Raw genomic sequence first — 27,941 nt, 5'->3', positions numbered from 1 at the left:
CATAACAAAGCTAGACGCTCTGCAGCTCGGTGCCGCGAACAGGTTATTTCAAGACGGGCAAGGCGCGAGTGTATTGTGGGCGCCACACTCGAGGAAGGTTCCAGCTCCTGGCAAAGGGTCCAATCCCGTTAGGTGTGCGAAGGCAGAAGAGGCGTGCACTGACCCTAGTGGCTGAGAAGGGGTGTCGCCTGGCCTGTCTACGCACAAGAGGAGACACAGGAAAAACCCCTCGGGGATGCCTTCGCCACTGGGGGACCAGCCCACACGTGCAGAGGGTGGGAAACCCTCGGCTCCCTGCCCAGGCGCGGTCCGCCGGGGGAGGAGCTTTCTTGCCGCCGCGCGACAGGTCACCGAAGAGCTCCGCCTCCCCTCGCGCTCAGTCGCAGGCGCGGAAGTAAACACCTCTACGTCATCAGGGCGCGTCTTCGGCTTTCCCCTCCCATCTCCCTGGGTCGGTGGACGTGCTTACCTCCGCTCCGGGCCAGTTCTATGTCCCGGTTTCCCGCCGTCGCGGGCAGGGCGCCAAGGCGACAAGAAGAGGGAGAGCGGTCCAGAGAGCCCCAGGAGGAGCGGCCTTCGGCGGTTTCCGTCGCTAACAGAGGTGCGGTGCGCGGGACGCCACGGAGGCCAGCGAGAGTTCCGGCATGGGGGTGTGGGGGGCGATTAAAGTTAGCCTTTGGCCAGCAGAGCGGAGTGGGGAAGAGGCGCATCGTTCTCCTCGCCCTCCACGCCAGAGGCGAACTTTGCGTCCGATGAGTACTTCGCTCTAGAGGGGGGCGGTCCTAGACCCAAGTTGAATGAAAACCTTGCTGGGGGACAAATAGTGAACCCCAACGCCGACACGCTCTCGGCTGTCAAACAGGCTCATAAAACCTTTGTTTTCTACCCATCTCTTTCCCCCTCCCCCGCCTTTCGTCGGGCCGCCAGCCTGCCTTTGGGTACCGTATAGAGGGAGCCAGTTTCCAGGAGCCAGTTTCCATGGTTACCCACCACTTGGCCTTCTGGGATATGTCACTCTGAACAGGGACCTAACTTGAACCATGAATCAGAAGCAAACACAGGTGGCTTTTAACTCAGCTGAGAGTTTTCTGCTGTGTTCCAGTTTTGGGTCTGTTGAATAAAATTGGGTTTTGTGCTTCTGTATAGGTATGCTTACATATACACCGCCTTGTACTAGGCTTACTTTGTCAAGTACTTTGAGTCATGTATTAGCAACTGCCAAGTTAGATTTCACTAAAAAGTTGTTCTGGGCTTATAAACCCTCACAAATTAGACTTAGGTGATTTAATTGAGAAGTCATAGGTCGATCTTTTCCAACCCTAAAATTTTATTGTCTTGCTCTTTTTAGTTCTGGGAAATTGAGCCAGAGATATCTTTACAGACCTTTTAATTACACAGTTGTTTTCCTCTTTTTACAGAAGAGAAAGGATGCACATCACAGGAGGGAGGAACTACTCAAACTTTTCCTATTCAAAAACAAAGAAAAAAGCTTATTCAAGCTGTGAGGGACAATTCATTCCTTATTGTTACTGGAAATACAGGAAGTGGTAAAACAACTCAACTTCCAAAATATCTATATGAAGCAGGTAATTTTATTCTGGGATAATACTGGGACTATTTAAAAAATATTTTCTTAAAGGCTAATAGGACTTTTGTGTTCCAAAATGCCCACCATTTGTTTACAGTCCCAGTTCTTCTCTTGGCACACCCTCCCTATGTCTTCCCTGCTTCTTTGTGGTTTTATTTCAGATTCAAGAATTAGTTAAGATGGTATGTTTTCTATTTTTAATTACCATAATAATCCCAAATAGAATTTATAGGTAGATACTGATTCTCTGTTATAGAATAATAGAATAAGGTTGTCTTGCAGTAGACTATTAACTGTTGGGTATTAAAATAATTTTGGGGGGAAGGAATATATTAATATCTGTTGCTGACATTGGTATTTATTGGTTCTTTCTCCAGAACATCATCAGGTATGTGTTCAGTCCCTGATTCTGCTAATACCAAGTTAGCTAACAAGTTACCTTTAAAGTATCTTTCACTTCATCATGGTAAAACTTTCTAGCATCCAGTTGGTGTAGAACAAAATTATATTGGATGTTCATGTAAAAATAACAAATTTCCTAGGTTATATGTTAATTTACTCTTATGCAAACCCTGGCTGGTTTGGCTCAGTGGATTGAGCGTCAGCCTGCGAGCTAAGTGTCGCTGGTTCGATCTTCCAGTCAGGGCACATCAGAGAAGGAAAACTCTGACTCCAAAAAACCTCCGCTGCCTTGCGGCATACCTCTTCAGGGGAAAGGCTAAGGGAGTAAACCCCGACAGAAAATCCGGAGCCGGAGTCCCTAAGGCGGTTTGACGTTGTAGTCAACACCGGCAACTCCTGCGGCGCACCTGAAGCCAAGCTGTATTGACTCCGTCTTTCCCTTGGACCCTTCAGCTGCGAAGAGAGGGGGGGTCTGCTGCATGGGCAACAGCAGACCCTCCATATCACCCTGCCCAGGCTCTGTAGCTTCAGCTTCACTGGAGAGGACACTCCAGCGTCATCGCAAGATGTCGATTCAACACGGAAGGAGACAGATACCATGTCACTCCCGAGTCGGACGGCACAGCCATTCTCGGCGGTGCAGATAGACTCTTAAGAAGCTACACCATCGTCTCTCGAGACGGACGGCTGCCGAAGACTCTTATGCAACAAACCTAAGATGCCGTTGATTAAGACATGGCATTATTTTACATACTATTAAAGGAAAACTGCCATCAATTGTAAGATTCATCTCCCTTTCAAAGATATTTAAAATGGTAAAAAAATAGATGCCTGTAAACTCTGTGTAAGGTGGTATATTTAAACTTCTGTGATGATGGTAAATCTAATTTAGGAAGTGTGTGCAATTTTCTGGATTCCTAGAGATTGAAAAATTTTGGCTTACTCTTCTAAAAATAGTTTTAGAAGATTTTATTTTTAGAGGGGGGGAGGGAGAGAGAGAGAATCGATGTGTGAGAGATATATTAACTGGTTGCCTTTTGCACACCCCCAACCAGGGACCTGGCCCACAACCCAGGCATGTGCCCAGACTAGAATTGAACTGGTGATCTTTCAGTTCACAGGCCAGCATTCGATCCACTGAGCCACACCAGCCAGGACTTGGCTTACTCTTTAGAGTAAGTCTTTAGATTAGACTTTTAGAAAACCAAGCCTAATTAACATATGTATATTTTGAATGTTTATTAATATGTATTATTTTTAATTCTTAAGTTTTCATGATACAAATGTGATACAGTATGTTGTTAATTTGCAGAGTTTTGGAAATACTTGAACAGATTGTATTGATCATCCAGAAACAATTTAGCTCTAATAGGAAGCAACTGTTAACATTTTTGTGTTTTTACTTCTGGTTTTGATAGGGTTTTCACAACATGGTATGATCGGTGTGACTCAGCCACGCAAAGTAGCTGCCATATCAGTCGCTCAGAGGGTTGCCGAAGAAATGAAATGCACTTTGGGATCCAAAGTAGGATACCAAGTTCGTTTTGATGATTGCAGCTCTAAGGTACAGAAGTTTTGTTGGTATTTATGTAAGTACTGTAAACTTATGGAAAGAGTAGAGAAAATTATGAAAGGTTATAACTTAGAATTCTATTTATATCTTTAATGAAACAAAGCCTCATTAAAATTAATTTTGTTGCCCATTGTTAGTGCTTTAGCTCTGGAATCTCTAATGTTTAACCCATTTTCTGCCTTTTCATTTGGTTTATAAGTGACAGTTATGTTTATTTTCCTTAGGATTTTTTTCTTTTTTAGCTGCAAAGACCCTACATATAACTTATACTTGTGTTCTTTAAAAAAATCTTTATTATGAAATATACATAACATAAAACTTACCATTTTAACTGTTTTTAGGTGTACAATTCAGTGGCATTAAGTACATTCACAGTGTGTGTCACCATCACCACTATTTATTTTCAAAACAGTTTTCATCATTCCAAATAGAAACTGTATCTGTCACATAGTAATTCCCTGTTCCATTCTAACTCCATCCCCTGGTGTCTTCTATTTTACTATCTCTAAGCATTTGCCTGTGTCATGTAAATAGAATCATACAATATTTTGTACTTTGTGTCTGGTTTATTTCACTTAGCATGTTTTTAAGGTTCATCCATGTTATATGTTTATATCTTGAAGTCAATGGAAAACTGGCAACTTTATTAACAAAGTTGGTAAAAAGTATTTTTGTATTGAGCAGCTTCTATAGTCATGGCACTAACACGTTTTAAATTGTTTTCTTTTTAATAGTTAATGGTTACAGTTTACATTCTCTCAGGATTTCTTAATCACATACCAGATACAAAATAATCCCTGATCTACATATGGTCCCTAATGGGAATGGATATCAACTGTTGCACAGAATGACTCTCTAAAATTCAATCTTTGCCTTCCTAGTGGTCACTGCTGTGGATTTTTCTTTTTTTCTTCCATTGTTTTATGCATATCACTACTGTTAACTCCTAGCCTTTGCACCTTATTCTTACCTTGTTTTTTTTTTAAGTATATTTTATTGATTATGTTGTTACAGTAGTTCCAATTTTTTTTCCCCTTTGCTTCCCTCTGCCCAGTACCCCCGCTTCCCCCAGTAATCCCACCCTCCTTAGTTCATGTCCATGGGTCGTGCATACAAGTTCTCTGGCTTCACCCTTTCCTATATTATTCTTAAAAAAAAAAAAAAAAATTAATTGCTTTTTTATAACAATAAAAAATAACAATCCCCCCTCTCTGACTTAAGACCCTTTATAATCTTATAAAGGACAATGGGCAAAGGTCTTGTACTCCTCTAGCTGCCTTCTTATCTTGTTTTAATGCTAGTTGTCTGACACTAATAATTTTTAAATAGGAAAATGAGCAGGAAGGAAATTGGGAGGAAATTACATACCTCACTATTTCCTTTACCTTTTCTCCTTAGTCCTCTGAAATAGTGACTTGAGATGGGAAATTAATCCCATTTCATTGTTTCCCACAACTTGTTCACCTGAAACTATTGCATTATCTTACCACTTTTCACTGCCTTCATTTTATCTTCTTAACTGGTCCCTTTTGTTGCTTTATCCCAGAGCATGCACCTTAGTGACTTACCCCTGTCTCTGTATAGATCGTAAGTTTCATAATTTGCCATCATTGTTATTAGACTATTTTTTAAAAATTTTATTTATTTATTTTTAGAGAGAAGGGAAGGGAGAGAGAAAGAGAGGGAGAGAAACATCAATGTGTGGTTGCCTCTTCCCCAGCTGGGGACCTGGTCTGCAGCCCAGGCATGTGTCCTGACTGGGAATTGAACCAGCGATCCTTTGGTTCACAGACTGGCTCTCAGTCCACTGAGCCAGGCTGTTATTAGACTATTTTATGTACTCTTTTAATTAGTTAGATTAGTTTGGTCACTTAATGTATGTACATTTTAGGGGAAAATTTAGTTTGCAAAGCAGAGGTGAATTTCTGTGATCCTATATGTATATATTTATATGTGTTGATATACTTTGTGTTTTAAACATTAGGAAACAGCAATCAAATACATGACTGATGGATGTTTATTGAAACATATTCTGGGAGATCCAAGTCTTACCAAGTTCAGTGTCATTATTTTGGATGAAGCCCATGAGAGAACTCTAACTACAGTGAGTATTTTAATATGTTGGTTATATATTAGACAGTTTACTTTGGAGTAGCTTTTTATTGCATAGAAAATTGCCTCCTCTTACAATTTAATCTGTTGAAAAAAGCTAGTGTAGCTCAGTGGATTGAGTGCTGGCCTGCAGACTGAAAGGTCACCAGTTCGATTCCCGGTTAGCGCGTATGCCTGGGGTTCGGGCCGGGTCCCCCGGTTGGGGGTGTGCAAAAGGCAGTAGCTCTATATTTTTCTTGGATATGTTTCTCTCCCTTTCTTTTTCCCTCCTTTCCCCTGTAAGTAAGTAAATAAATATATAAATAAAATCTTAAAAAGAAAAAAAGATCACCATTATAAAGTGATCTTAAAAAAAAGAAAAAGGAATTTTTTGGTTAGGAAAGCAGAATATTTAAAAAGAGTTGTTTATTAGGCGTTTTCGTGACATTTAAATTTTACTTTTCTTTCAGGACATCTTATTTGGTTTATTAAAGAAACTATTTCAGGAGAAGTCTTCTAACAGGAAGGAACATTTAAAGGTTGTGGTGATGTCAGCAACTATGGAATTAGTCAAGCTCTCTGCATTCTTTGGAAATTGTCCAATATTTGATATACCTGGAAGGCTTTATCCCGTCAGAGAAAAATTCTGCAATTTGATTGGCCCTCGAGATCGAGAAAATACTGCATATATTCAAGCGGTATTACATGGCATCCTTTTTTGTCTTTTTATATCTGTGATTCTAGTTGATTGAATAGTTTGATAATTTATTTGTTTCCTATTTTAATGGCAGCTCTTATAGGTTCTAGGACTTTTGAGAACCAAATTTAATTTTTATGTGGAACAGTGGGAGGAGGGAGGGGGCTGTATTTCCACTAGCATATTATGCTCATATTTCTTGCTTTAGATTGTGAAAGTGACCATGGATATCCATTTGAATGAAATGGCTGGAGACATCTTGGTTTTTCTGACGGGTGAGCATTTCAGTATCAGGTTTAAAGTTACTATTTATAAGAGGGGATGTGGCACCACGATAAAGTATTTTTGTTGGGAAATATGGGCAATACTCATGTTGCCCTAGCTTTTTATGATAATCTAAATAATTTTAGATTTTAGATGCTATATAAGATAATTTTATATTGCCATTAAAAATGTTAGTCTTATTAGTAAACATGTAAAACACACTCACTGACCTTTTAGTAGAAAGATTTTAATTGGTAAAGTATTAATAGTTTTATTAGTCTGTCTTATATAGAGGTGTTACCATACTAGTCCTGAATCTGAATTCCTTTATTGCAAGAGACATCCTACCAGCTCTTTTCTTCTTTGAGTGGTTTATGCTACTGGATGATAGCAATACAGCAGGTGTGGAATCCATGTCTCATAGATGAGCCTGTTTCGCAGGTCAAAAATAGAATAGTTAAATCCTAGATTGATGTGATTCTTCAAGTAGCAGCATCCTATGAACAGAAATGAGTCATTTCATCGCTCACCTCCTACTCTGCCTTTTACTGAAGTCAGAAGTGAGACATTGTAACAACCTGCCTTTTTGAGGTTACTTAAGTGTTACACCTAAATGTAGTATATCTTCTGGACTAGATTTCCCCATGTTAATGATGAACTTCACTGAATCTTCCTCAAATACTGTGTTAACAAGATGAAAGGATTGAAGATTATAAACATGTTGATTCCTTTAGAGATTTAAATTTTTTGGAACCTGGTTCTTCTATTTTTTGTTTTATTGTTGAGATTTGGTACAAGTTATGTCTTCACTTCCTTTAGATTACAATGAGAGCTTTAAAATAACTATTATGCAAAACTGATTTTGATGTAGAAGGCCTGTTCTTCCTTCTAAAATTAAATTAATTTTGCTGTTCAGTTGCTGACATTGTTTTCCCCCTTGTTTCAGGTCAGTTTGAAATAGAAAAAAGTTGTGAGCTACTTTTTCAGATGGCAGAATCTGTTGATTATGATTATGATGTTCAAGATACCACTCTAGATGGCTTGTTAATATTGCCGTGTTATGGATCTATGACAACAGGTAATTCCCCACTACCATAAAAATTTGACTGATTTTTAAAAAACATTTTATTGAATAATCACATACATATAGAAAAGTACACAGATCCTAAATGCTTATTTTTAGGTCAGTGAATTTCACACACTGATCTCACTTTTGTAACTAACATCTAGAACATGAAACAGAACTTAAGAGAATCAGCATCCCTTGAGAGATTTTTTTAAAAAAATCTTTTCATGTTTACTTTTTCAAGAGCCTTCAACATGCCCCTTAGTGTTGTTAAGAGTGAACTATGTCCTCCCCCAACAGAACAAAAATGTTGGTAATTTTTTGAAAGAAGCACTGTAATTTTTTGATAGTAGTACCGTAAGTCAAAGCTCATTTGCCATTGCCACACAGTTTCTAGAAATTATAATATCCAGATATATCTGAGACTAAACACAGTGGATTTTTTTTTTTAAGTATCCATACAATAATCTACTTTTCAAGAAGGATGTAAATTCAAAGAGCAAATGCAAACTCCTAATCTGATATTTGTTCAGGATAAATATCGTACCTGAGGTTTAGAGTTCTTGTGTAAAACTGTTTTATTAGGAATTCGATTTGTAGAACTAAAGGGAAATTAACTGTAGCTACCTAGAGTTTGATTGGATTAGCATTTAATGTAAAAGGCATTTATATGTTTTTTTCTTAAGTATTTTATTTATTTATTTTTTGAGTGATGGGGGAAGGGAGGGAGAAAGAGAAGGGGAGAAACGTCAGTGGTGGTTGCCTCTTGTGCGCCCCCAACTTGGGACCTGGCCCGCAAGCCAGGCATGTGCCCTGACTGGGAATCGAACTGGTGACCTTTTAGTTTGCAGGCTGGTGCTCAATCCATTGAGCCACACTAATCAAGGCTATTATATATATATTATGTGTATTTTTGTTGAATAGATGGTTCTTCTAATATTAACAAAAACAATTCAGGAATATATGTGTTGGTAAATAACCACAGACCACATACTTTTATGGAAATTTCTTTTGTGTTGATATTAAGCCCTTGCTCTCAATATTGAAATCTATTTTTAGATTTTTTACATCTTAAAGGGAATTCTCAGGGTCATTAGATATTTAACGTTCTTATTGTTTTCTGGGGATTTGATTTAATGACTCTTAAAATTTATTTTGTAAGTGATAAGGTAATTAAAAACAGTTATGGTTGCTTTATTATTAACCATTAACTAATTAGATGTATTTTTCCATATAAAGTAAAACATTTCTTCTTATTGCCACATTGAAAATAATGTCCTATATATGCTATTGCTTCTTTTTTAACATCCTGAAATCCAGTTTTTATACTGTTAAAAAGTTGCTAGTGACTTATTTCTCACATCTCATGGCTATCATGTATTTTGATTTTGTGATAATAATAAATGTCTTTGAAATGCTTTCTTTTTGGATACTCTTTAATGATCTCGTTTTCCTGACCAATCTTTCTCTTAAGGCTTCTCTGCCTTCCCACCCTCCCCAGCTTTTGTACCCTTCTAAAAGTGACTCTTTTGTAAGGTTTAATTCTTAGAATTCTCTGTTTTGGTGACGTTGGCTCCTAGGACTCACCTGTCACTTCTCTGTGGATGATTCCTGAAAGCTCTTTCTAGTTCACATCCACTTCTGCAGCATAGACCTCCTGGGTCTCCTCCCTGGGCTTTCTGGTCTGTGCATCAATCATCTAGATCCCCCACGGTCTTCCAGGAAACCGGTCCCTGGTGCCAGAACGGTTGTGGACTGCTGATCTAGGTCACTCAGTCCAAACAAGTGGTGGCAACTGCAGGTTTTCTTTTCCCCTTGTCTTATCCAGATTATTCATTCTTTTTCTTTCTTTCTTTTTTTTTTTTTTCATTATCATTGTTGGAATTGGGATCCTCAGTCTGCTTTCCTGAGTTGTTAACATAGCCTGCTAACCTGTTTTCCGTGATTTTATTTATCATCCTACGTGCAATGGTAAGCGTAGTCTTCCAGCAGCACAGCTCTGATTGCGTCAGTCTCCTTAGTACCAGCTGAATTAAAATGCCAATTTAATAACTTGGCATGCCGTACCCTTCTAGCATGACTTAAGCCGGCTTTCAGCTTTAATTCCCACTGAGAGTGTAAATGGTAAAGATGTGGGACTGAGTGAGTAGAGCCATTACCGAAGGGGTTTGTTTACTTTAGTTTCCTTTCTGGTTCCAAAGGCACTCTTAACGGTGAGCTCCTGGCCATCCATTGTGAGCATAATAGTATTTATTACAGCAGGTGATAGCAGTGCAAAGCAGCATGCAGATGGAGCTGATGGGGTCCTCAGTAATGGGTGGGGTGGAGTTAGATGAAGTGGGGATATAAGCTTTCTAAGCCTGCTTAATATAATACAGACTTGTTTTCTTTATTATTGCTACTTTGGGTGGTGGGGAGAGACACTTACCATGTTATTTCCTTTATTTCCTGCTATGCTTCAGGAACAGAAAACTTGGACTTGGGAGTGAGGAGAGAGAAGAAGCATTTCCTGTTTATAAAGGGGGTTGAAAGCCCATGTCTGGGTTTAGTGACTGAGGATAATGATGGGACCTATCTCATTGGACTGGAATAATTAAATGAATTAACATGATAAGTGCCATGCCATCAACTGGAAAAGTGATTAGCTTTTTAGTTTTAAACATCTCTGAAGTTAGGGTGCATTTCACAATGGATGGTAACAGTTTAATTGGCAACTTTTCTCTTAGCATTACATAAAAAGTTGTGCATCTTATAGCTAATGGCATTAGATTTAAGTTAATAATGAATATTCAAGCCCTGGCTGCTGTGGCTCAGTGGATTGAGCGTCAGCCTGCGAGCTGTGTCGCTGGTTCCATTCCCAGTCAGGGCACATGACTAGGTTGCACGTCAGATCCCCAGTTGGGGACGCAAGTGAGAGGCAACCACACAGTGATGTTTCTCTCCCTCTCTTTCTCCTTTCCCCTCTCTCTAAAAATAAATAAATAAACAAATAAATAAATTATTTTTAAAAAGTGAATATTCAGTAAAAGTAAAGAATTATTGCTTTTATTACTAATACCATTATTATAGTAACTGGTGTTTGGCAACTGTTGACTAAAGGCATGAATAATTTAATGATAAAAAGGGCAAAGATAGAAAGTATCTAATTAATATTATCTAATATTATGCACTAGGTAGAATCAATTAGCATAATATGCTGGTCATAAGTTTTAAAATATTTTTAAACTAAAAGATTTTAGTATTACTAAATAATTAATGAAATGCACAGGGAAAATACTTTGGAAATATGTTTCCAAATACTTTAGAAAAATAGCCAGTTTCTTCTAAACAAAAAGAGGCACTTCAAGTTTAGGGTGCTATCTGAACATATTTGCAAGAGTATTAAAATGTTTATTCTTTTATAATGTTAGATTGTATTTTTATGACAACCTAATTAATAGTAACAGAAACTCAAGGTATAAAGAATCAAATGTATTAACCTAATGTTCTAACATCAATTTAGCAGAGAGAAAGGGATATGTACCCATGTGAAAAAAGGCTACTTAGATTTTACATTCACGTTAGTTAATAGAGTTGATGTACAAGAGAAAACAGATAAAGTAAATATGGAGATTACCGGTTTCTTTAAAAAAAATAAGCACTGTTTTTAGGTTAAATGACTTTAAAAATCTAGTTGGTGTCTAATTTAGTAAAAAACTATGGAAATTCATTATATTCAGATAACCAATATTTCAAGAACAAAGCACTCTAGAATATTACCAAAAAGAGTGCTAAGTGGTTATTAATAAGTTAAACTACTGACTGCTTGTGCCAAAAATCAAGTTAAAAGGATACAGAAGTCAATTTGAAGTTCTCACCAGCCAAACCTGAAACAATGTTAGCATTAAAGTAATGACAGTAACCTATTTTAAACCATTGAGTAAAGTAGGAAATTCCCAGTCCATTTTAATAAATGGAAAGGTGGATGAGGAATGCAGTTTCAAAGTACCTCCCTACAAAAAGTTATTAATGACAAAAAGAGTAACTTCGCAGTGAAAAAGTCTCTCAGAAACCACTCCAACCAAATGACCCAAGTCAACGTCATTAGAACCTTCAAGCTGACTGCTGCGTCCTTTTAATTCCTGTGCTTTTTGGCACAGTAAGCCATGAGTAGTTTAAGATAACAAATCAAATTAATGTTACTTCCAGATAGTCAGAATACAAATGATTTCTTTTCTAGTATGCATTCTTCTATACTTTACAAACCCTCTACAATGAATAAAATAAAGGGGAGAATCAGTCTTAAGCCCATGCTATATGCCTGGAACATTTCCTTCACCAATGCCTCCCAATGTTTCTTAACATTAATTCCAGAATGAATTCACTTCTCAACTCCTCCATGAAAGTACTTTCTTATCACTTCAGATTACAATGATTCTTATTACAGACAACAATTAACTAAACTGGCAGTTCCCAGCCATTTTGGTCTCAGGATTCTTTTGCTGACTACCTCAAAGAACTTCAGAAACTGACTTCTAAATTTTTTAATTTATTTGAAAACAGTACACCCATTTCATGTTAACATATATTTTATGAAAAATAACTATCTTCCAAAAACTTAATGAGGACACTAGCACTGTTTTACATTTTTGCAAATACATGTCTGGCTTAATTAAGAGAAGGCAGCTAGATTCTCATATCTGCTTCATGCATATATATCAACCTTGATTCTTCTTTGATACTGCACCAAAATTCAACAAGGGGTAGTTTTTTAAAAAGTTAGTTGCAATGAGGAATCTGACTATATCAATGACCTTTGCGTACTCTATTACATAAAAGTTCCTCAATCCAGGTGAGCTCTCCCTCTCCGGGGCACACCCACACCATTCCCTTCCCCTCTCCACCTTCTTCACCCCAGGCATGTTACCTTTGCCTCTCTCTCTCCTAAGCGCCAAGGGCCCATCTGTTGCCTCTGCAACTCATTTCCTGAGCCCACACAGCCCAGCTGGCTCACTTCTACTACCTCTGTAATTTTCTAAAGAAACTTTCACCTATAATTTGAAAAAAAAAAAAAAAAAAAAAATTCCATTGGTTCACAGTAAACTTTGAATGGATCTTTCACCCATGCATGGTTTTGGAGTATCGTTCACTAGTCTTTTGGAAAATATCGATTCACTGAATTATGCTAATCTTCTAAATGCTGACATATTTCATTATACATTTTTTAAAAAATCTCATCCGTGCCCTGCCTGGTGTGGCTCAGTGGATTGAGCACCGGCCTGTGAACCAAAGGGTCACCGGCTCAATTCCCAGTCAGGGCACATGCCTGGGCTGCAGGCCAGGTCCCCAGTTGGGGGTGCACAAGAGGCAACCACAGGTCTATATTTCTCCCCCTTTCTTTCTCCCTCCCTTCCCCTCTCTCTAAAAATAAATTTAAAAAACATTTTTAAAAAATCTCATTTGTTAACATCTGATCTCATCGAGAGAACTTTTGAGAAATGGAAAGCTATCAAGCTCATAGTGGAGGATGCAAGTTTTCAAAATTCTAATTTTTGCTCAAAAGCTCAAACTTATTAATTGGCATTATCTTCACAGAAGGCAGCTAGATTACTTTTCCTCTAATGAGAGATACACTTTATTAATTTTCTAGAACATATCTGCTGAATATTCAAGTATGAACAACCAGTTTGTCACTTTTTTTTTTTTTTTAAGTAAAATCAGTATTCTGTGGGGAGAAAAAGGTTAATTCAGCTCACAGCTCAAATGACTGCACAAGCGCTTTTTCTCAAGACAACCGTCATCACACGTTGGAATGCACAAAAGTGTGTTATGTGTACTTCCAATTATGTCATACAGAATATTAGAAATTGTGCCCTGACCAGTGTGGCTCAGTCATCACACAAAGCATAAGGTTGCCGGTTGATTCCCAGTCAGGGCTCATGCCTGGGTTGCGGGTTCATCCCAGAACAGAGCATGCACAAGAGGCAAGCGATGGCCGTTCCTCTCCCTCCCTTCCGCTCTCTCTGAAAATAAATGAATAAGATCTTTTCTAAAAAATATTGTGTGTACTCAACAGTTGAACTTTAATAAAATTAATAATTTTTACTAACACAGCAAATATACTCTTAAGTGAAATTGCCTGTTTTTCAAACTGAATGGTGGTGAAGAATACAATGGCTACTGGTATTACTTGTTACTACTGCTTTCATTCTCAGTAAAGACACAGTAGTTTTTACCCACTACTGCTTTTGCAACATTGGTGCCAATGTCAACAAACTGAAAAAGGTAAATAATATTTTATGAAAAATAGTTTTAATCTTGCTGAACCATGAAAGGGTCCCAGGGCCTCCCAGGAGTCCACAGATCAAATTTTGAAAACCACTGTCTTAAATAATCAATGATGATAAGAATCAGTAGTAGTTACTTCTGGGGATGGAGGAGTGAAACAAAGGAATCTTTTATTATTCTAGAAATGTTCTATGTCTTGATCTAAGTGGTGGCTGCTACGTGTGTGTGTGTGTGTGTGTGTATAAAATTAAGCTGTACCACTTAAGGTTAGTGCCACTAACTACATATATGCTATACCTAATTTTTTAATGACTTTAGTGTTAAGTTTTATGATTTTTGTCTTCTGGTATATTCAACTAAACTGAAGAAGGCTTTTTCTTTCCCTAAAGAGAGAGGGGTTGGGAGAGAGAAAGAGGTGAAAAACATCAATCATCCATCGATTGATAGGCTGCTTCTCACAGGGATCTGTCTGCAACCCAGGCATGTGCCCCGACTGAAATCGAACTGGTGACCTTTTGGTTTGCAAGCTGGCCTTCAGTCCACTGAACCACACCAGCCAGGGCCTAAGAATGCTTTTTGAAGCCAAGAATTGAGGGAAACATCTATCCCGCACTACCTGTCTCCACCTAATGAAGGAAAATTCCGCTCTGGTACCCAAGAAGGGAAAAGAATGGAAGGAACACTTTTAACTCTTCTTTCTCCCTCACACACATCTTCCAATGGGAGAAGTGACTTAAGAGACAGAGCTGTCTGTCCATCTGTGACCCAGCCCTTCACAGTCCTCTTAATTTGCAGTGGCCCACTCTTAGAAGGAACATAACTTCTGCTCACCTATACAGAAAGTTTGCCAAGGCAGGCTCTACCCGTGTAAGAAAAAGGCCTCCAGTTTTAGCGTTAAGTTCAATTTGGAGAGAACATTACAGAGTTCAAAATCAGCTCTATTAGTATTTTCACTTCCATCTTTCTGATGATGGCATTTTATTTTTAAGTTGGTTCCAAACTTGCAAAGGGAAAGTAAAGCAGTATTATTAGCCTCCTCAAATTCCAACAGCAAGGGCTTTGTAATATACATCTTTTTTGTGTGTGTGTGATCTTTTAATTTGGGGGAAAGAAGTTAGGAAAAATATACGGTAGAGATTTGGTATCCTGAAAAAAATTTCCCCAGTTAATAAATATTACTACTAAAATTTAAAGTCTGCCTATTTCCCATATGAATTTTACTTGAAATTAATTTAAACCTAACAAGCATGCAAACATTATTACTTACCATCTTTTATCTATTTTATAAGTTTATAAAATTATATAGCCAGTACTAAACAAAACATTGAAAAGGTGGTCAAGATATTAATAATTAACAGAAGCTCAATATTGTGCTTAGAACTTTATATATTTCATTTGAAAACCCCACAACCATGGTAAGTATTACTACCTCCAAAAAAAAAAGGGTAAGGTCACATACCAAGAAAGGGGCCTGGGATTTGAGCATGAGCAGAACGATTTCAGACCCCACACTTTTCACCGCTAACCGTGCTGCAGCTTCTATGAGGCAGGCCATTCATCTAACAACTTTCTTTCAGTTTTACAGGTAAGTTATTCATCTTGATCCTTATTCCCATATTCTGCTGTTTGTTTGTAAAGCTTGGAAATAAATTACACAAGGATAAGACCCACAAATTACTTGTTAGATTCATATGGTGGAAGCCTGGAGTGTAACTAAGGGATTAATTAAGAGTAAACCATTCCTCCCCAAGGAATTATTTGGTATTAGCGCTTCTCTCATGAAATGATTTAAATTCCTTTTCTTTTCAATTATCATCACATCATTCATAGAGGCATGCTTGCCATTCATTGCTGTTCTCTCAACAAGCAGCTTAAATGATGCCTTGCTTTATAAATAACCGTTCTGCATGCATACACAAATTTAGTTATGAAGTTTGTTAATTATTAAATGTGGAAGAGAACGAGATTCGCAGATTTTGCATGCTGTCCTAAAACAATGTGCTCGTAATTCCTCAGCTGTGTCCGCCTGCCTCCCTTGCCACCAGTTCACATTTTCCACTTCTTTGAGAAAACCTCTGAAAATTCCCAACTCACTTTACTTAGAGCTTCGCTATTTACTTCTAAGCTTTCATTCTATATTAACTCTTCCTGTCTTATACTGTGCTTCATAATTACTTTGTTATTGGTTAATTTCTTACAGGGCAGGAAAAATAAAGGTAACATTCTCTTTTGTATCTTTAATTAGGTTTAAAGGAAGGAAACATCTATTCAGTTTTACCTCCCAAATGTTTTATATACCAATAAACATTCAATAAACAGTTTTAGTTATGCTCCAACCCCCACTATCATTTACATCTTTGCATACATGATATATGTGTGTTTATGTGTGTGTGATGTTTATAAACCAATGACAAATTTGACAATGTGCACCAGCCACAAAAAAAAAAAACAAACAAACAAAAAAAAAACAGCCTTCAAAATTAAATAATGTCTGATATTGGCAAAGACAGTTTAGTGAAAATAAAACATGTCTTAATATTTAAATATATAATCCTATCTCAACTCAAAATGGAATTATTTAGTAAACCAAAAAACAAAGGAAGTCCCTTCTTCATTTCTAAATTCATTTGTTCATTCAACATTTACAGTGTGCCTTGGAAACAGTATATATAATTTATGAAAGGGCATAAAAAGTGTGTAAGTACAAGAATTAGTATATACAAAAGACCATTTCTTAACATGGGTCCCGTCTTTTAAGGGGAAAAAAACTTGTGAAATTTACATTTGCATATATAAGAAAAAGATTAAACACATCAATAGCACAGAAGCACAAGATGATATTCGAACTGTATATTGACACACAAGCAGCATTTACCAACTAACCACCACATGCATGCTCTCTTCAATGATAAATGATTTTTTATATTTATCTTGTCATAATTTCAATAATTTTTCTATAACAATATTTAATCTTTCTAAAGTTATTTACAATTTAAGAGACATCTGTATATGTATATACAGACATATATATCGCCATTGCTGAAAATAAGTACATTTGCATTTGTTTTATTAAGTAGGAAAGTACTATTAAATATACAATAAATGTTTACATTGCTAAGTTATCAGTAGGAATAAGTGAGTCAGTTGGAAAAGTTTTCAGTGACAAGTGAGGAAGTGATCCCTGAAAATAGAATGAGGGAACAGGAGCTGAAGAGAAAGAATGGATATCCTGCCAGTGAACAAGTTTCAGGTTGCAACTGCAGAATGCTACTTCAGTGACATTTTGAGACTCAAATTGATCCATCAATTTTCTCCTTGAACAACCAAGTAAAGTTTAGGACCCAGAGGCAGCCAGTATCCCAGGGCAATCTTTACCCTCAAACTGATCACCTGTTGCCCCGGCCGCTGTGGCTCATTTGGTTGGAGCATCGTCCCATATGCCAAAAGGTTGTGGGTTCGATCCCCGGTCAGGCGGATATGGGAGGCAACCTATTGATGTTTCTCCCTCTCCCTTCCTCTCTCTCTCTCAAATCAATAAACATATCCTAGGGTGAGGATTAAAAAAAGAAAAAAAAAAAACTTATTACCTGCCAAATCGATCTGTGGCAGGATGCGCAGATTGTGCCAGTACTCTTGCCTTGATTCCAAGGGTGAAAGGAAAGATTAGAAGATAAAATTAATATTTGAATAGTTGGCGATTTCATTTCAATTCTTTGTCCACTAAACCCTAAAATCTTATAAAAAGATTTTCTTTATTTCTTTTTAGAGAGAGGGGAAGAGAGAGAGAGAGAAACATCATTGTGTGAAAGAAACGTCAATTAGTTGCCTCTTGCACACGCCCTCTGGGGACCTGGGCCACTACACAGGCATGTGCCCTGACCGGGAATCAAACTGGCAACCTTTCAGTTCGCAGGCCTGCATTTAATCCACTAAGCCACACTGGCCAGGGATAGACCACTGTTTAAAAAGCCTGTTGTGAACTTCTGGCCAAGATGGAGGCGTAAGTAGACATGCTGCGTCTCCCTCCACAACTAAGAATGAATACAGCTATCTCAAAACTAGAGATAGTCAGAAGTTCCAGAAAACTGAGCTGCACAAAATCCAACAAGCAAAGATATAAAAAAGAAATACTCATCCAGACAGGTATGAGGGGCGGAGAGGACGTGGTATGGAGGTGGCTGCAGCGACAGGCAGGCAGAAAGTGTAGTCACACATTAAAAAAGTAGGGAGGGACACCTGGGGAGCGCTCCCAGCACCAGACCAGACCAGACCGCACAGCTCCCAGTTCCAGTGCTGGGGAAAATAGAGCCTCATTGCTTCTGACTGTGCAAACTAGTGGGGGTTGGGGCAAAGGAAGAAACTGCTGGTCTTTCAGCAGAGTCCACTTGTTTAAGGGGCCCCTATGGTCCTAGAACGTCTGCAGACCCACTCACTCTGGGAACGACGGCCAGGGCAACAGCTAGAGAGGCGCCAGTCCCATAGGGAAGTAAGAGAAGTGCCTGGAAAAGGGGGGAGTGTTGAGCAAGTGGCATTGTTCCCTCTCAAATCTTCCCCCACATACAGTCCCACAATGTGGTGAAATGGATCACCTGTACTGATGAAAACATAAGGCTCCACCCTTTACAACGTAACAGGTGAGAAGGCTCTACCTAAGACAGAGAGGCAAACACAGGAGCATGTCAAGTTGAGGAGACAGAGAAGTATGTCCTAGAAGACGGAACAGATCAAGGTTCCAGTGGGAAAACTAAGTGATGAGGAGATAGCTAACCTAACACAGAGTTCAAAACACTGATGATAAAGATGCTCACAGACTTGACAGATATGCTTGAGTACGGCAAAGGCAGAAGGGAAGAAGTGAAGGCTATGCTAAATGATTCAAAGGAAAATCCACACAAAACCAATGGTGAAGGGAAGGAAGCTCGGATTCAAATCAATGATTTGGAACATAAAAAAGAAATAAACAGTAAACCAGTACAGAAAGAGGAAACAAGAATTGAAAAAAACAAGGAGAGGCTCAGCAACCTCTGGTACAACTTAAACTTGCCAACATCCAAATCACAGGGGTGCCATAAGGAGAAGAGGAAGAGCAAGAAATTGATAGCTTATGTGAAAAAAATAATGAAGGAAAACTTCCCAAATTTGGTGAAGGAAATAGACATACAAGCCCAGGAAGCACAGAGAGTCCCAAACAAGCTAGACTCAAAGAGGACCACACCAAGACACATCATAATTAAAATGCCCAAGGTTCAAGATAAAGAGAGACTTTTAAAAGCAGCAAGAGAAAAGCAGAGAGTTACCTACAAAAGGGTGCCTATAAAACTACCAGCTGATCTCTCAAAAGAAACTTTGCAGGCTAGAAGGGACTGGCAAGAAGTATTCAAAGTAATGAAAAGCAAGGACCTACAACCAAGATTACTCTATCCAGCAAAGCTATCATTTAGAATGAAAGGGCAGATGAAGTGCTTTCCAACAAGGTAAAGCTAAAGGAGTTCGTCATCACCAAGCCCTTATTATATGAAATGTTAAAGGAACTTATTTAAGAAAAAGAGGATCAAAACTATGAACATTAAAATGACAACAAACTCACAACTATCAACAACAGAACCTAAGGAAAAAAACAAAAAAAACTAACCAAACCACCAGAACGGGAACAGAATCATAGGTATGGGGATCATTTGGAGGGTTATCAGCTGGGAGGGGGAAGGGGGAGAAATGGGGAAATGGTGCAGGGATTAAGAAGTATAATTGGCTGGTACAAAATGGACAGGGGGAAGTTAAGAATAATATAGGAAAGGGTGAAGCCAAAGAACTTACATGCACAACCCATGGACATAAACTAAGGGAAGTGGGATTGCTGGAGGGAAGGGGGGTACCAGGTGGAGGGGAGCAAAGGGAAAAGAAATTGGGACTACTGTAACAACATAATCAATAAAATATACTTTAAAAAAAGTTGGGGAAAAAAAAGCCTGTTGCTTAGCCCTGGCCAGTGTGGCTCAGTTGGCTGGAAGTCATCTGGCAAAGCAAACGCTGGTTTGATTTCTGTTCAGGGCAAATGCCTCGGTTTTAGGTTCGGTCCCAGTGGTTGGGGCATGTTCAAGAGACAACTGATCGATGTTTCTCTCCTTCACTTTCTCCCTCCCTCTCTCTCGCTCCAAAAATAAATAAATAAAATCTTTAAATAAATAAAAAAATAAAAAGCCTGTTGCTTAATTCAATAGGCCCACAGAGATAGTTTAGGGAATATTAAAGTAAGTTATTTCTCTGCTATCCTGTCTCTACCTGAAATATATGTATATACCGTATAATTCCAAACACAGGGCAATATGTACTTTTTAAAAAAGATTTCATTTGTTTATTTTCAGAGAGAAGAAGGGAGGGAGAAAGAGAGGGAGAGAAACATCGATGCGCAAGAGAAAACCTCAGTTGTCTCTCTCTCATACACCCCCAACCAGGGACCCAGCCCACAACGCAGGAATGTGCCTGGACCAGCAATCAAACAGAAGGCCCTCTGGTTCACAGGCCAGCGCTCAATCCACCGAGCCACACCAGCGAGGGCAAGACTATATGTACTTAAAGGATATACTTCAAAATGTTAACAGAGATTATATCTGGTAAAGTTTAAGAACTATTTTTTTCCTCATTTTCCCATTTTCCAAATTTATACAATGCACATGAGTTACTTATACAATTGGGAATATATTAATAAAATCCATAATTTTGTAGAGAAATTAAGAAAATTACCTTTAAGAGTATTGCTTGCTCCCCATTTAATCTTTGGTCCTATTGGTGTTTCATCAATACACTGTAGTTATAAATGTGTTCTTGGTCAAATAAATTTAAGAAACACATGGAAAATATCTAGCATGCAGTAGATACTTAGCAGACAATAAGCTATTATTTTAAGTATATGTTAGTATCTGTACTAGAGGCTAGAGACAAAAGAATTAATAAAATCTAAAACCTGGCCTTGAGGAATTCACAGTCTAGTAATGGGAGCAGATGTATTAATATATCCTAATACAATATAAGTATTTTCCACCTTCAAGGACAATCAATGTTTAAAAAAGCAAAATGTTCACTAAAACTTTGGAAACATACATATAGTGATCTCAAGCTTCTCAGTCAACTCAAAATTCTATTGCAAAACGCAAAGTGTGGATGCCCTGTATCCATGCTTATATTTTCAACTTTACCATTTTCAAAGTGCTTTCTATACACCTAATCCTTCTAAAAACCCAAAGAGAAGCAAGGCGAACACTGTCCATTTATAGATAAGAAAAACTCAGGCTTATCCCCAAGGCCAACTAGTGATAGGTCCAGTGTCTGACTCAGGTGAAAAGGCTTTTATAGCAGACATAATGTAGAACAGTACATATTAAGAGTTTCAAGTTACAGCAATTCGGGCGTATATACTTTAAACACATATAGCAACCAATGTTTTAACCTCAGAAATAGTCATACACCCGGTTTACATGAAATATCCGTTATTTGTAGTTAGAGAAATTAGAGCATCAGCCCAAACATTAGTGATATGCACAAAAAAACTAGTGATTGCTGTTATCATTGCCCAGGGGCAGGGGTGGCCGGGAGGGCAGGAAGCAAGCAAGGAGGTGACTCCTTCCTAGTCTATTATTTTTCAGAAACATAGTATCTTGAGTTACAAAAATTTTTTTTAAATAAATATCTCCTCTATTACGCTGGATTCAACTGTATTATTTGGTGTACATACTCCACAGAAGTGTATTAAGCACTAACACATAGAAACTTACTACAGTGCTTTAGCCCGTCATATGAATAGAGTAAAACAGATTTTGAGTCTGCAGATATTTAACAATATTATTTCTTCTGAAATAAAATTTAGATCGTCCATAATGACAGTTTAGATAGCTTTTTAGAGCATCCAGTTTTGTTTTGGTTTTTGGCTTTTAATAAGTACTTTTCATTTTAAAAGTCATAAATACAACTGCAGTGTGTACGGCCTATCTCCAGAGGAGTTCCATCACCACTGAAAATTGCTTCTACAGTCCCTGGCTTGGTAGCTCAGTTGGTTAGAGCTACCAAGGTTGCGGGTTCAAACCCCGGTCAGGGCACATACAAGAATCAACGAATGAATGCCTAAATAAGTGGAACAACAAATCGATGTTTCTATCTCTCTTCCTTCCTTTCTCTCTCTAAAATCAGTAAATAAGAACAAAATAAAAAAAGAAAATTGTTTCTACAGCAACAACTTAAACACTAACAGTTGGCTTAGGGCTTTAATGGTTGAAGGCACATTAGCAGTCCTATGTACACCTTATAGTTTAACTGTGACTATTAAAATACAGATAAACCAAAATGAGAAGTAACTTTTGATGCTTTTCATGAGTGGGAGACTAGCATAACCATTGAAGTCGCTCTTTAGTACTATGTGTGTAATGAATAAAATTGTATAGAAGAATGCTAATATATTTCAGTAACATTTTAAAAGGTGCTATGGTACTAAATCAGGTTTTAGACTATAAATTTAGAAATTTACCACTTCAAGTAAATATCAGGCTGCAAATTCCAAGCAATTTTAACCCAGTTTAACATTCATCTCTAAAGTAAAGTTAACATTGATTGATAAAATCCATAAAATGTTCACATTTTAGCTAACATCATGCTTGAAATGAAATAGACACTACTCAATGAAGAGGCAAAGATTCGGCCTGCTACCTGGGAAATTAAGAGGGTGGGCTATCTAGTCTCCTTTTGGCAAGGCATCTTTCCAAAAGAAACTCCTTTGTTTTCTTTAAACAATAGTGTCCTGTCATACACTCAACCATCTTTTTGTCTTTTGGAAATCCACGTGTCATTGCCAGGGTGCAGGGTAGGGCTTTAAAAATAAAACAGGTGCTACGTTTGCAGCCTTGGGAACCTGGGTCGTTCCAGTTTCTGTCCCAGTCGAGCCCAAGCTCTAATTGTGACCTTGGAAAGTGTACCCATCTCCGGGGCCTCGGTTCTTCCCTCTCGTATTATCTTGCTGAGAGTGGGGGTACGGGGAGTGGGGAGACTGGCCACCAGGGACTGCAGACACCTGGGCTGCAGCACGCTCCAGGTTCATGCAGTTGCTCCGTCCTGAAAACCTGTGGCCCAGGATGCCCACACAAGCCCACCAATGGCTCACAGGGAGCAGCCTGGCTGTCCCCGGTTACCCGGGCCGGATACCGCCCCGCCCCCTCGCTGCCGCCTCTCCCCACCTGGTGCCTCGCTGCGCGATCATTCTCCCGTCCGCCAAGAAACTATCCATCCACCCTTCATTTCTCACCCTGGTCCTTCCTCCTTCTGAGAATCCCCGACACCGCTGCACTCAGACCCTCACCTTGGCTTTGTCCCAAGATCCCTTTCCTTCCCAGAGAAGACCCTCCCCCCTTCACATCACCTTCACCCCCGCCTCCGCCATCGGGTTCTGAGGACCCCCTCTCACCTCCGCGGTGAGAGATGTGTTTACTGAGGAATCGCTGCTTCTTTCTCTGGTGCAGCAAGGTCGGGTATTTGAGCAACAAGAACGAGGTCACCAAGTACCCTCCCAGGGTGGAGAGAAGGTAAAAAGCCGCAGTGGACGACATCTCAGTCACGCTGTGGGAAGTCTCCCACCGCTGGGGCCTCTGAACTCCTGGCCGGCGGTCGCAGCGACGGCGCCGGCTGCTGCCAGTCAGCTCGCCCCCAGGCGGTGCCCGCGGCGCGGCGCACTTGTCCGCGCCCCCCCACCACGCAGGCGCAGCCGGACCCTGGCGGCCCAGCAACAAAGGGGCTCCAGCACGCAGGCGCGCTCCGGCGGCTGCGTAGGAGCCTGCGGAGGACCCGTAACGAACCCTTGTCACCCAGCTTTGCGGTCAGAGCCGCGGCGCTTCGGAGGAGCTCCAACCTGAGGCGCAAGCCTGGAAACCTGCCAGCGCCTTCTCCATCGCTGGGGCACAGAAGACGGTTCAAGGACAGCCCCACTGAACGACGTGGTGATCTGTATGATAAAAACCTTTCCCTTTTCTTCCACCAAGAAAAGGTAGCCCAGCCCCTCCACGATACCCGCTGACTCTGAGCTTCAGTTACTCCAAGAGGGTAGGACCGGGAAAGGGGAAACTCGGGAAGGAGGCCCCACTGAGTTCGGCTCCAGCAAGGAACCCAAGATAGCCGTCTCCGGTGGCTTTCGGTGCGGGGCACTTCGCGAGGGGCAGAGACCCTCCGGTCCGCACCACGTGCGTGGGAAGTTCAAGTGCGGCACGTGGAGGTGCCCCGCGCTCCCTGCCCCCGACCCGTGCTCCCGTGCTCCCCCTAACAGCTGCCCAGCAGCCACCAGCTCCATCTTTGGCACGTGGGTGGTGCAACTGACGTCACTACGTTGAAGGAGCCGTTAACGGTTTCCCAAGCCCTTGAAGGAGAGGAAAGAACGAGAGGGTGGCTGAAGGTATGTATCCAGAGTGGGGCCCTAGCAATGTGATGGGCCTTTTCCTTCCTCCTGCGTGTGCGGGCAAGGCTTTCGGGCCTCCTCACTGGACCATTCGCCCACCACCGCCCTCCGCTCGCCTCCTGGAAGGGGTGGGGCCAGGCAGCCTTTGGAGCCCCCTTTGCAGGCCCCTGCTGCCACCACGGCCCACAATGGAAGCCACGGAGGGGAGGGGCCTCTGCTCGAATTTTGTGAGTTTATTTGAGCCAAACTGACAAGTGCCAGGAAGTAAAACCTCACCGAGTTGAGAAAATGCTCTGGACAAGAGCAGTTTTACACCTCATTTTATATATCGCAACCCAAAGAGGTGAAAATGGGCTAGATGAAATCCGTTGGTGTTATGTTGGGGAGGTGAGAGGAAGCAGAGCTGGGAAACCTCTGGGACTGGATAAAAAGAAAAAGGATAGACACATCTTTTACATTGGGGGGGGGGGGTTGTAAGAACGGAGTCGCTCAGAAGACCATAAAGACACAGCGAGCAGGAAAATAGAAGTTTATTGGGAGAATCAGCAAGCGGGGGGAGAGAGCCCTGCCACGGGTGGTCAGGACTACGCCTTTCTAGGGGAGAATGGGTTTCTTTTACAGGGGCAGAGTATGGAGGGGGATTTTGTGTGTGTGTGTGTGTGTGTGTGTGTGTGTGTGTGTGTGTGTGAGAGCCTTGTTAGCGGTCTGGCCTTCTGGCAGCTGCGTGTGCGACAGGCTGATCAAAGCAGAATGTGGTTTATTTTCAGCCTGAAAACACCCTGTTATCTCCCAGGCAGCTGCCGGTGGGGGAGGGGGCCATGGGATTTGGGGATGTGTGTGTGTGGGGGGGTGGTACAGGATACTAACAGTCAACAATTAACATGGTAACAATAGCAAGAAGGGGGTTTGTGGCCTCCGCAGGTGCAGTACCTGTGCTTTGAGGGGTCTGGAAAAAGGACATTTGACATCCAATGCAAAAAGACAACAGACAGGCTGTTAAGGTGAAGATTGACCTTTGTTAGGGAAAAATACCGACCTAGGACATCGCTACCCGCCATGAAATGATTTTATGACAGAAAGTTTTAATTTTTGACCATCCTACATCGTTACTTTTGGTCTCTGAGTTTGTAAGGCTGCCATGCAGGCCTCCCCTGAGCTTGTCTGGTTTTGCACGTGGCCCCTTTTCTTCCACGTGGCATGCAGCTCCCCACCCCCAGACGCTAGGCTGCTCTTCACGCCCCTAGCCCTGTGGTTTCAAAGTTGTGTGGAGGAAATGGGTCCATTTGGGTTAGTGGGGAGCCTTATCTGATCCTGTGTTCGTTTTTATTCTTGAGTGCTGATGGGCTGGGCCACAGTTGCTGGTGAATGGCTGATGGAAAAGCAGAGCAGAAAACCAAACAGAACCAGAACAAATGTGGTAATCCATCCCATTCGAAGTCATTTTGGTAGAATCCAAAATAAAAGTGTCCCTGGTCGGGTGGCCCAGCTGGTTAGAGCATCCTCCCATACTCCAAAAGGTTGCAGGTTGGATCCCTGCTCAGGGCACATACCTACGTTTAGGTTCTATCCCCAGTAGGGTGAATACAGGAAGCAAGCAATCTCTCTTTCTCTCTATGCTCTCTCTAAAATCAATAAAAAATATCCTCAGGTGAGGAATTAAAAAAAAATACCTTTCTTTAAATAACAAAATAAAAGTAAGAGATTGTAGGAACATGCGTCTTACTAATTTGATCCCTTTGCTTTGCTTGAGAAACGCAGCTTCCTGTCACCTGTTGCAGGAGGTGGACAGTGGATCATGCAGACACACTTGCTGATGACGAACTTCGGGAGCAACTTCCAATTCACACAGCAAACGTCTAGGATTAAGTGTTTTCCTTTTAAGGAGAAAAAAATTTAAATGGGTAAGTAAGATACTCACACGACATTACTGTAGGGCTGCCAACTTGTTAATACAAACTCAAAATCAACTAGTTTTGGTTAAGCTAGAGGTATTTGGCCAAATAAGGCTTTTATTTATTTTTATTGTTAAAATTCAAAGTTATTTTAGCCTATAAGGTGTATGTAGCATAAGAAACATCCAAACCCATAGAGAATTTTTGTGAATTTATTTGAGCCAAACTGATGACAGTTGCTGGGAAGCAAAACCTCAATGAGTTGAGAAAATGCTCTGGAAAATGTCAATTTTGCACCTTATTTTATACATTACAATTAAAAGAGGTGGTATAAGGGGGTGACATGAAATCCACTGGCGATAAATTAGGGAGGTGGGAGAAAGCAAAATGGGGAAACCTCCAGGATTAAATAAAAAATAAAATGATAGAAACACACTTTTACACAAATGGGTACAGGGTAGTTAACAGTCAACAATTAATAATTGTGGTTCAAATGGTTGGACCTCTTCCCACAAAGTGAAAGGAACGGTTGCCAGTTTGATTCCCAGTCAGGGCGCATGCCTGGGTTGCGGGTTCAGGCATACGGGTTTGGGTGTGTGAGAGGCAACCAATTGGTTTTCTCCCTCACATTGATGTTTCTCTCCCTTTCTCCCTCCCTTCCCCTCTGTCTAAAAATAAAATCTTTCTTTTTAAAGGGACTTAGTATTGATACTAAAGATTTCAGACACCTGATTCTATCAAGAGAGCCAATATGAGAGCTATATGAGGCCAATTTTACAGTGACCGGTCGACCTTTGGACCTGGATCTAACTGTTCAGCCAGAGGCTACCGTGGAGGCTGACCGTCCGACACCCCTGCAGCAGGCCACAGCTCCTCCGAGACACCCCGAGACGACATTCCCACATCCAGAGACTCTTCAGCCCCAGCAGCCAATCTCATCGGAGGTAACAGGCCAACATTCGGACCTGGACCTCACCGTAAAGCTAGAAGCTACTGTGGAGGCTGACCATCCGACACCCCTGCAGCAGGCCACCTTATTCAGTTCGGGTTAGATGCAGGTGTTCAGGGTGTGTCTGGAGCTGGACTGAAGTTCCTGCAGATGTCTGGGTCTCATTGCGTTGCCCCAGACCCCCTCACCCCCACTCCAGATCGCTCACTGTGCCCTGGGTTCCCTAGGTCACTCACTGTGCCCCAGCCCCTCTGGGTCACTCCTTGTGCCCCAGCTTTCCTGGTCATTGTGCCTCCCGGACCTCTGTCGGCATGTCCGGGCTGCACCTCTGGGCCCCATGGATCATTTTTAAATTGCAGCCCCAGCAGCCAATCTCATCTGAGGGGGAACTATTTCAATTTCCTGTCTAAAAGGGGGAAATAATGAATAGTTTCATTGTTCCTTTCTAGAGTAAAAGCTTTGGCCTTCTTCTCTCCCCAGGGAGGAGGAAAGCTCCTCCTCTGCGCCCTTGGCCTCAGTTGCAGTAGAAAGTGAAACTGATACTCCTGCCGAGTGTACCCAGTTACCAATAAATTGTTTTTCCCTTACCAATAAATTGTTTTTTCCTACTGAAATGTGTACATTCGTAACCACCTCTAGCCTTGAGGGAAGGAATTAAAATGTGAATAGGTAAATATATACATATATATACCCAATAGCACGAGCTATAAGCAAGAAAAGCAAGGC

The 27,941-nt window shown here is 40.6% G+C and overlaps 1 protein-coding gene across 1 annotated transcript in view; it reads left to right on the top strand.

Annotated features, from left to right (window-relative positions):
• Nucleotides 1-442: 442 nt before the first annotated feature.
• Nucleotides 443-27,941, top strand: part of LOC149998644 (putative ATP-dependent RNA helicase DHX40) — a 28,777-nt gene continuing 1,278 nt past the window's right edge. Inside the window, exons 1-8 of the mRNA XM_090257571.1 lie at nt 443-601; nt 1,419-1,586; nt 3,409-3,554; nt 5,548-5,667; nt 6,125-6,352; nt 6,560-6,626; nt 7,562-7,693; nt 27,127-27,210. Of these exons, the coding sequence (XP_090113697.1) occupies nt 490-601; nt 1,419-1,586; nt 3,409-3,554; nt 5,548-5,667; nt 6,125-6,352; nt 6,560-6,626; nt 7,562-7,693; nt 27,127-27,210 (1,057 nt within the window). The 5' untranslated portion in view covers nt 443-489. The remainder of the gene's footprint in view (nt 602-1,418; nt 1,587-3,408; nt 3,555-5,547; nt 5,668-6,124; nt 6,353-6,559; nt 6,627-7,561; nt 7,694-27,126; nt 27,211-27,941) is intronic.

The sequence above is a fragment of the Furipterus horrens genome, unplaced genomic scaffold, assembly GCF_987537825.1.
Source record: "Furipterus horrens unplaced genomic scaffold, mFurHor1.1.pri manual_scaffold_11, whole genome shotgun sequence".
Lineage (NCBI taxonomy): Eukaryota > Metazoa > Chordata > Mammalia > Chiroptera > Furipteridae > Furipterus > Furipterus horrens.
This window is presented reverse-complemented; position numbering and strand designations above follow the sequence as displayed.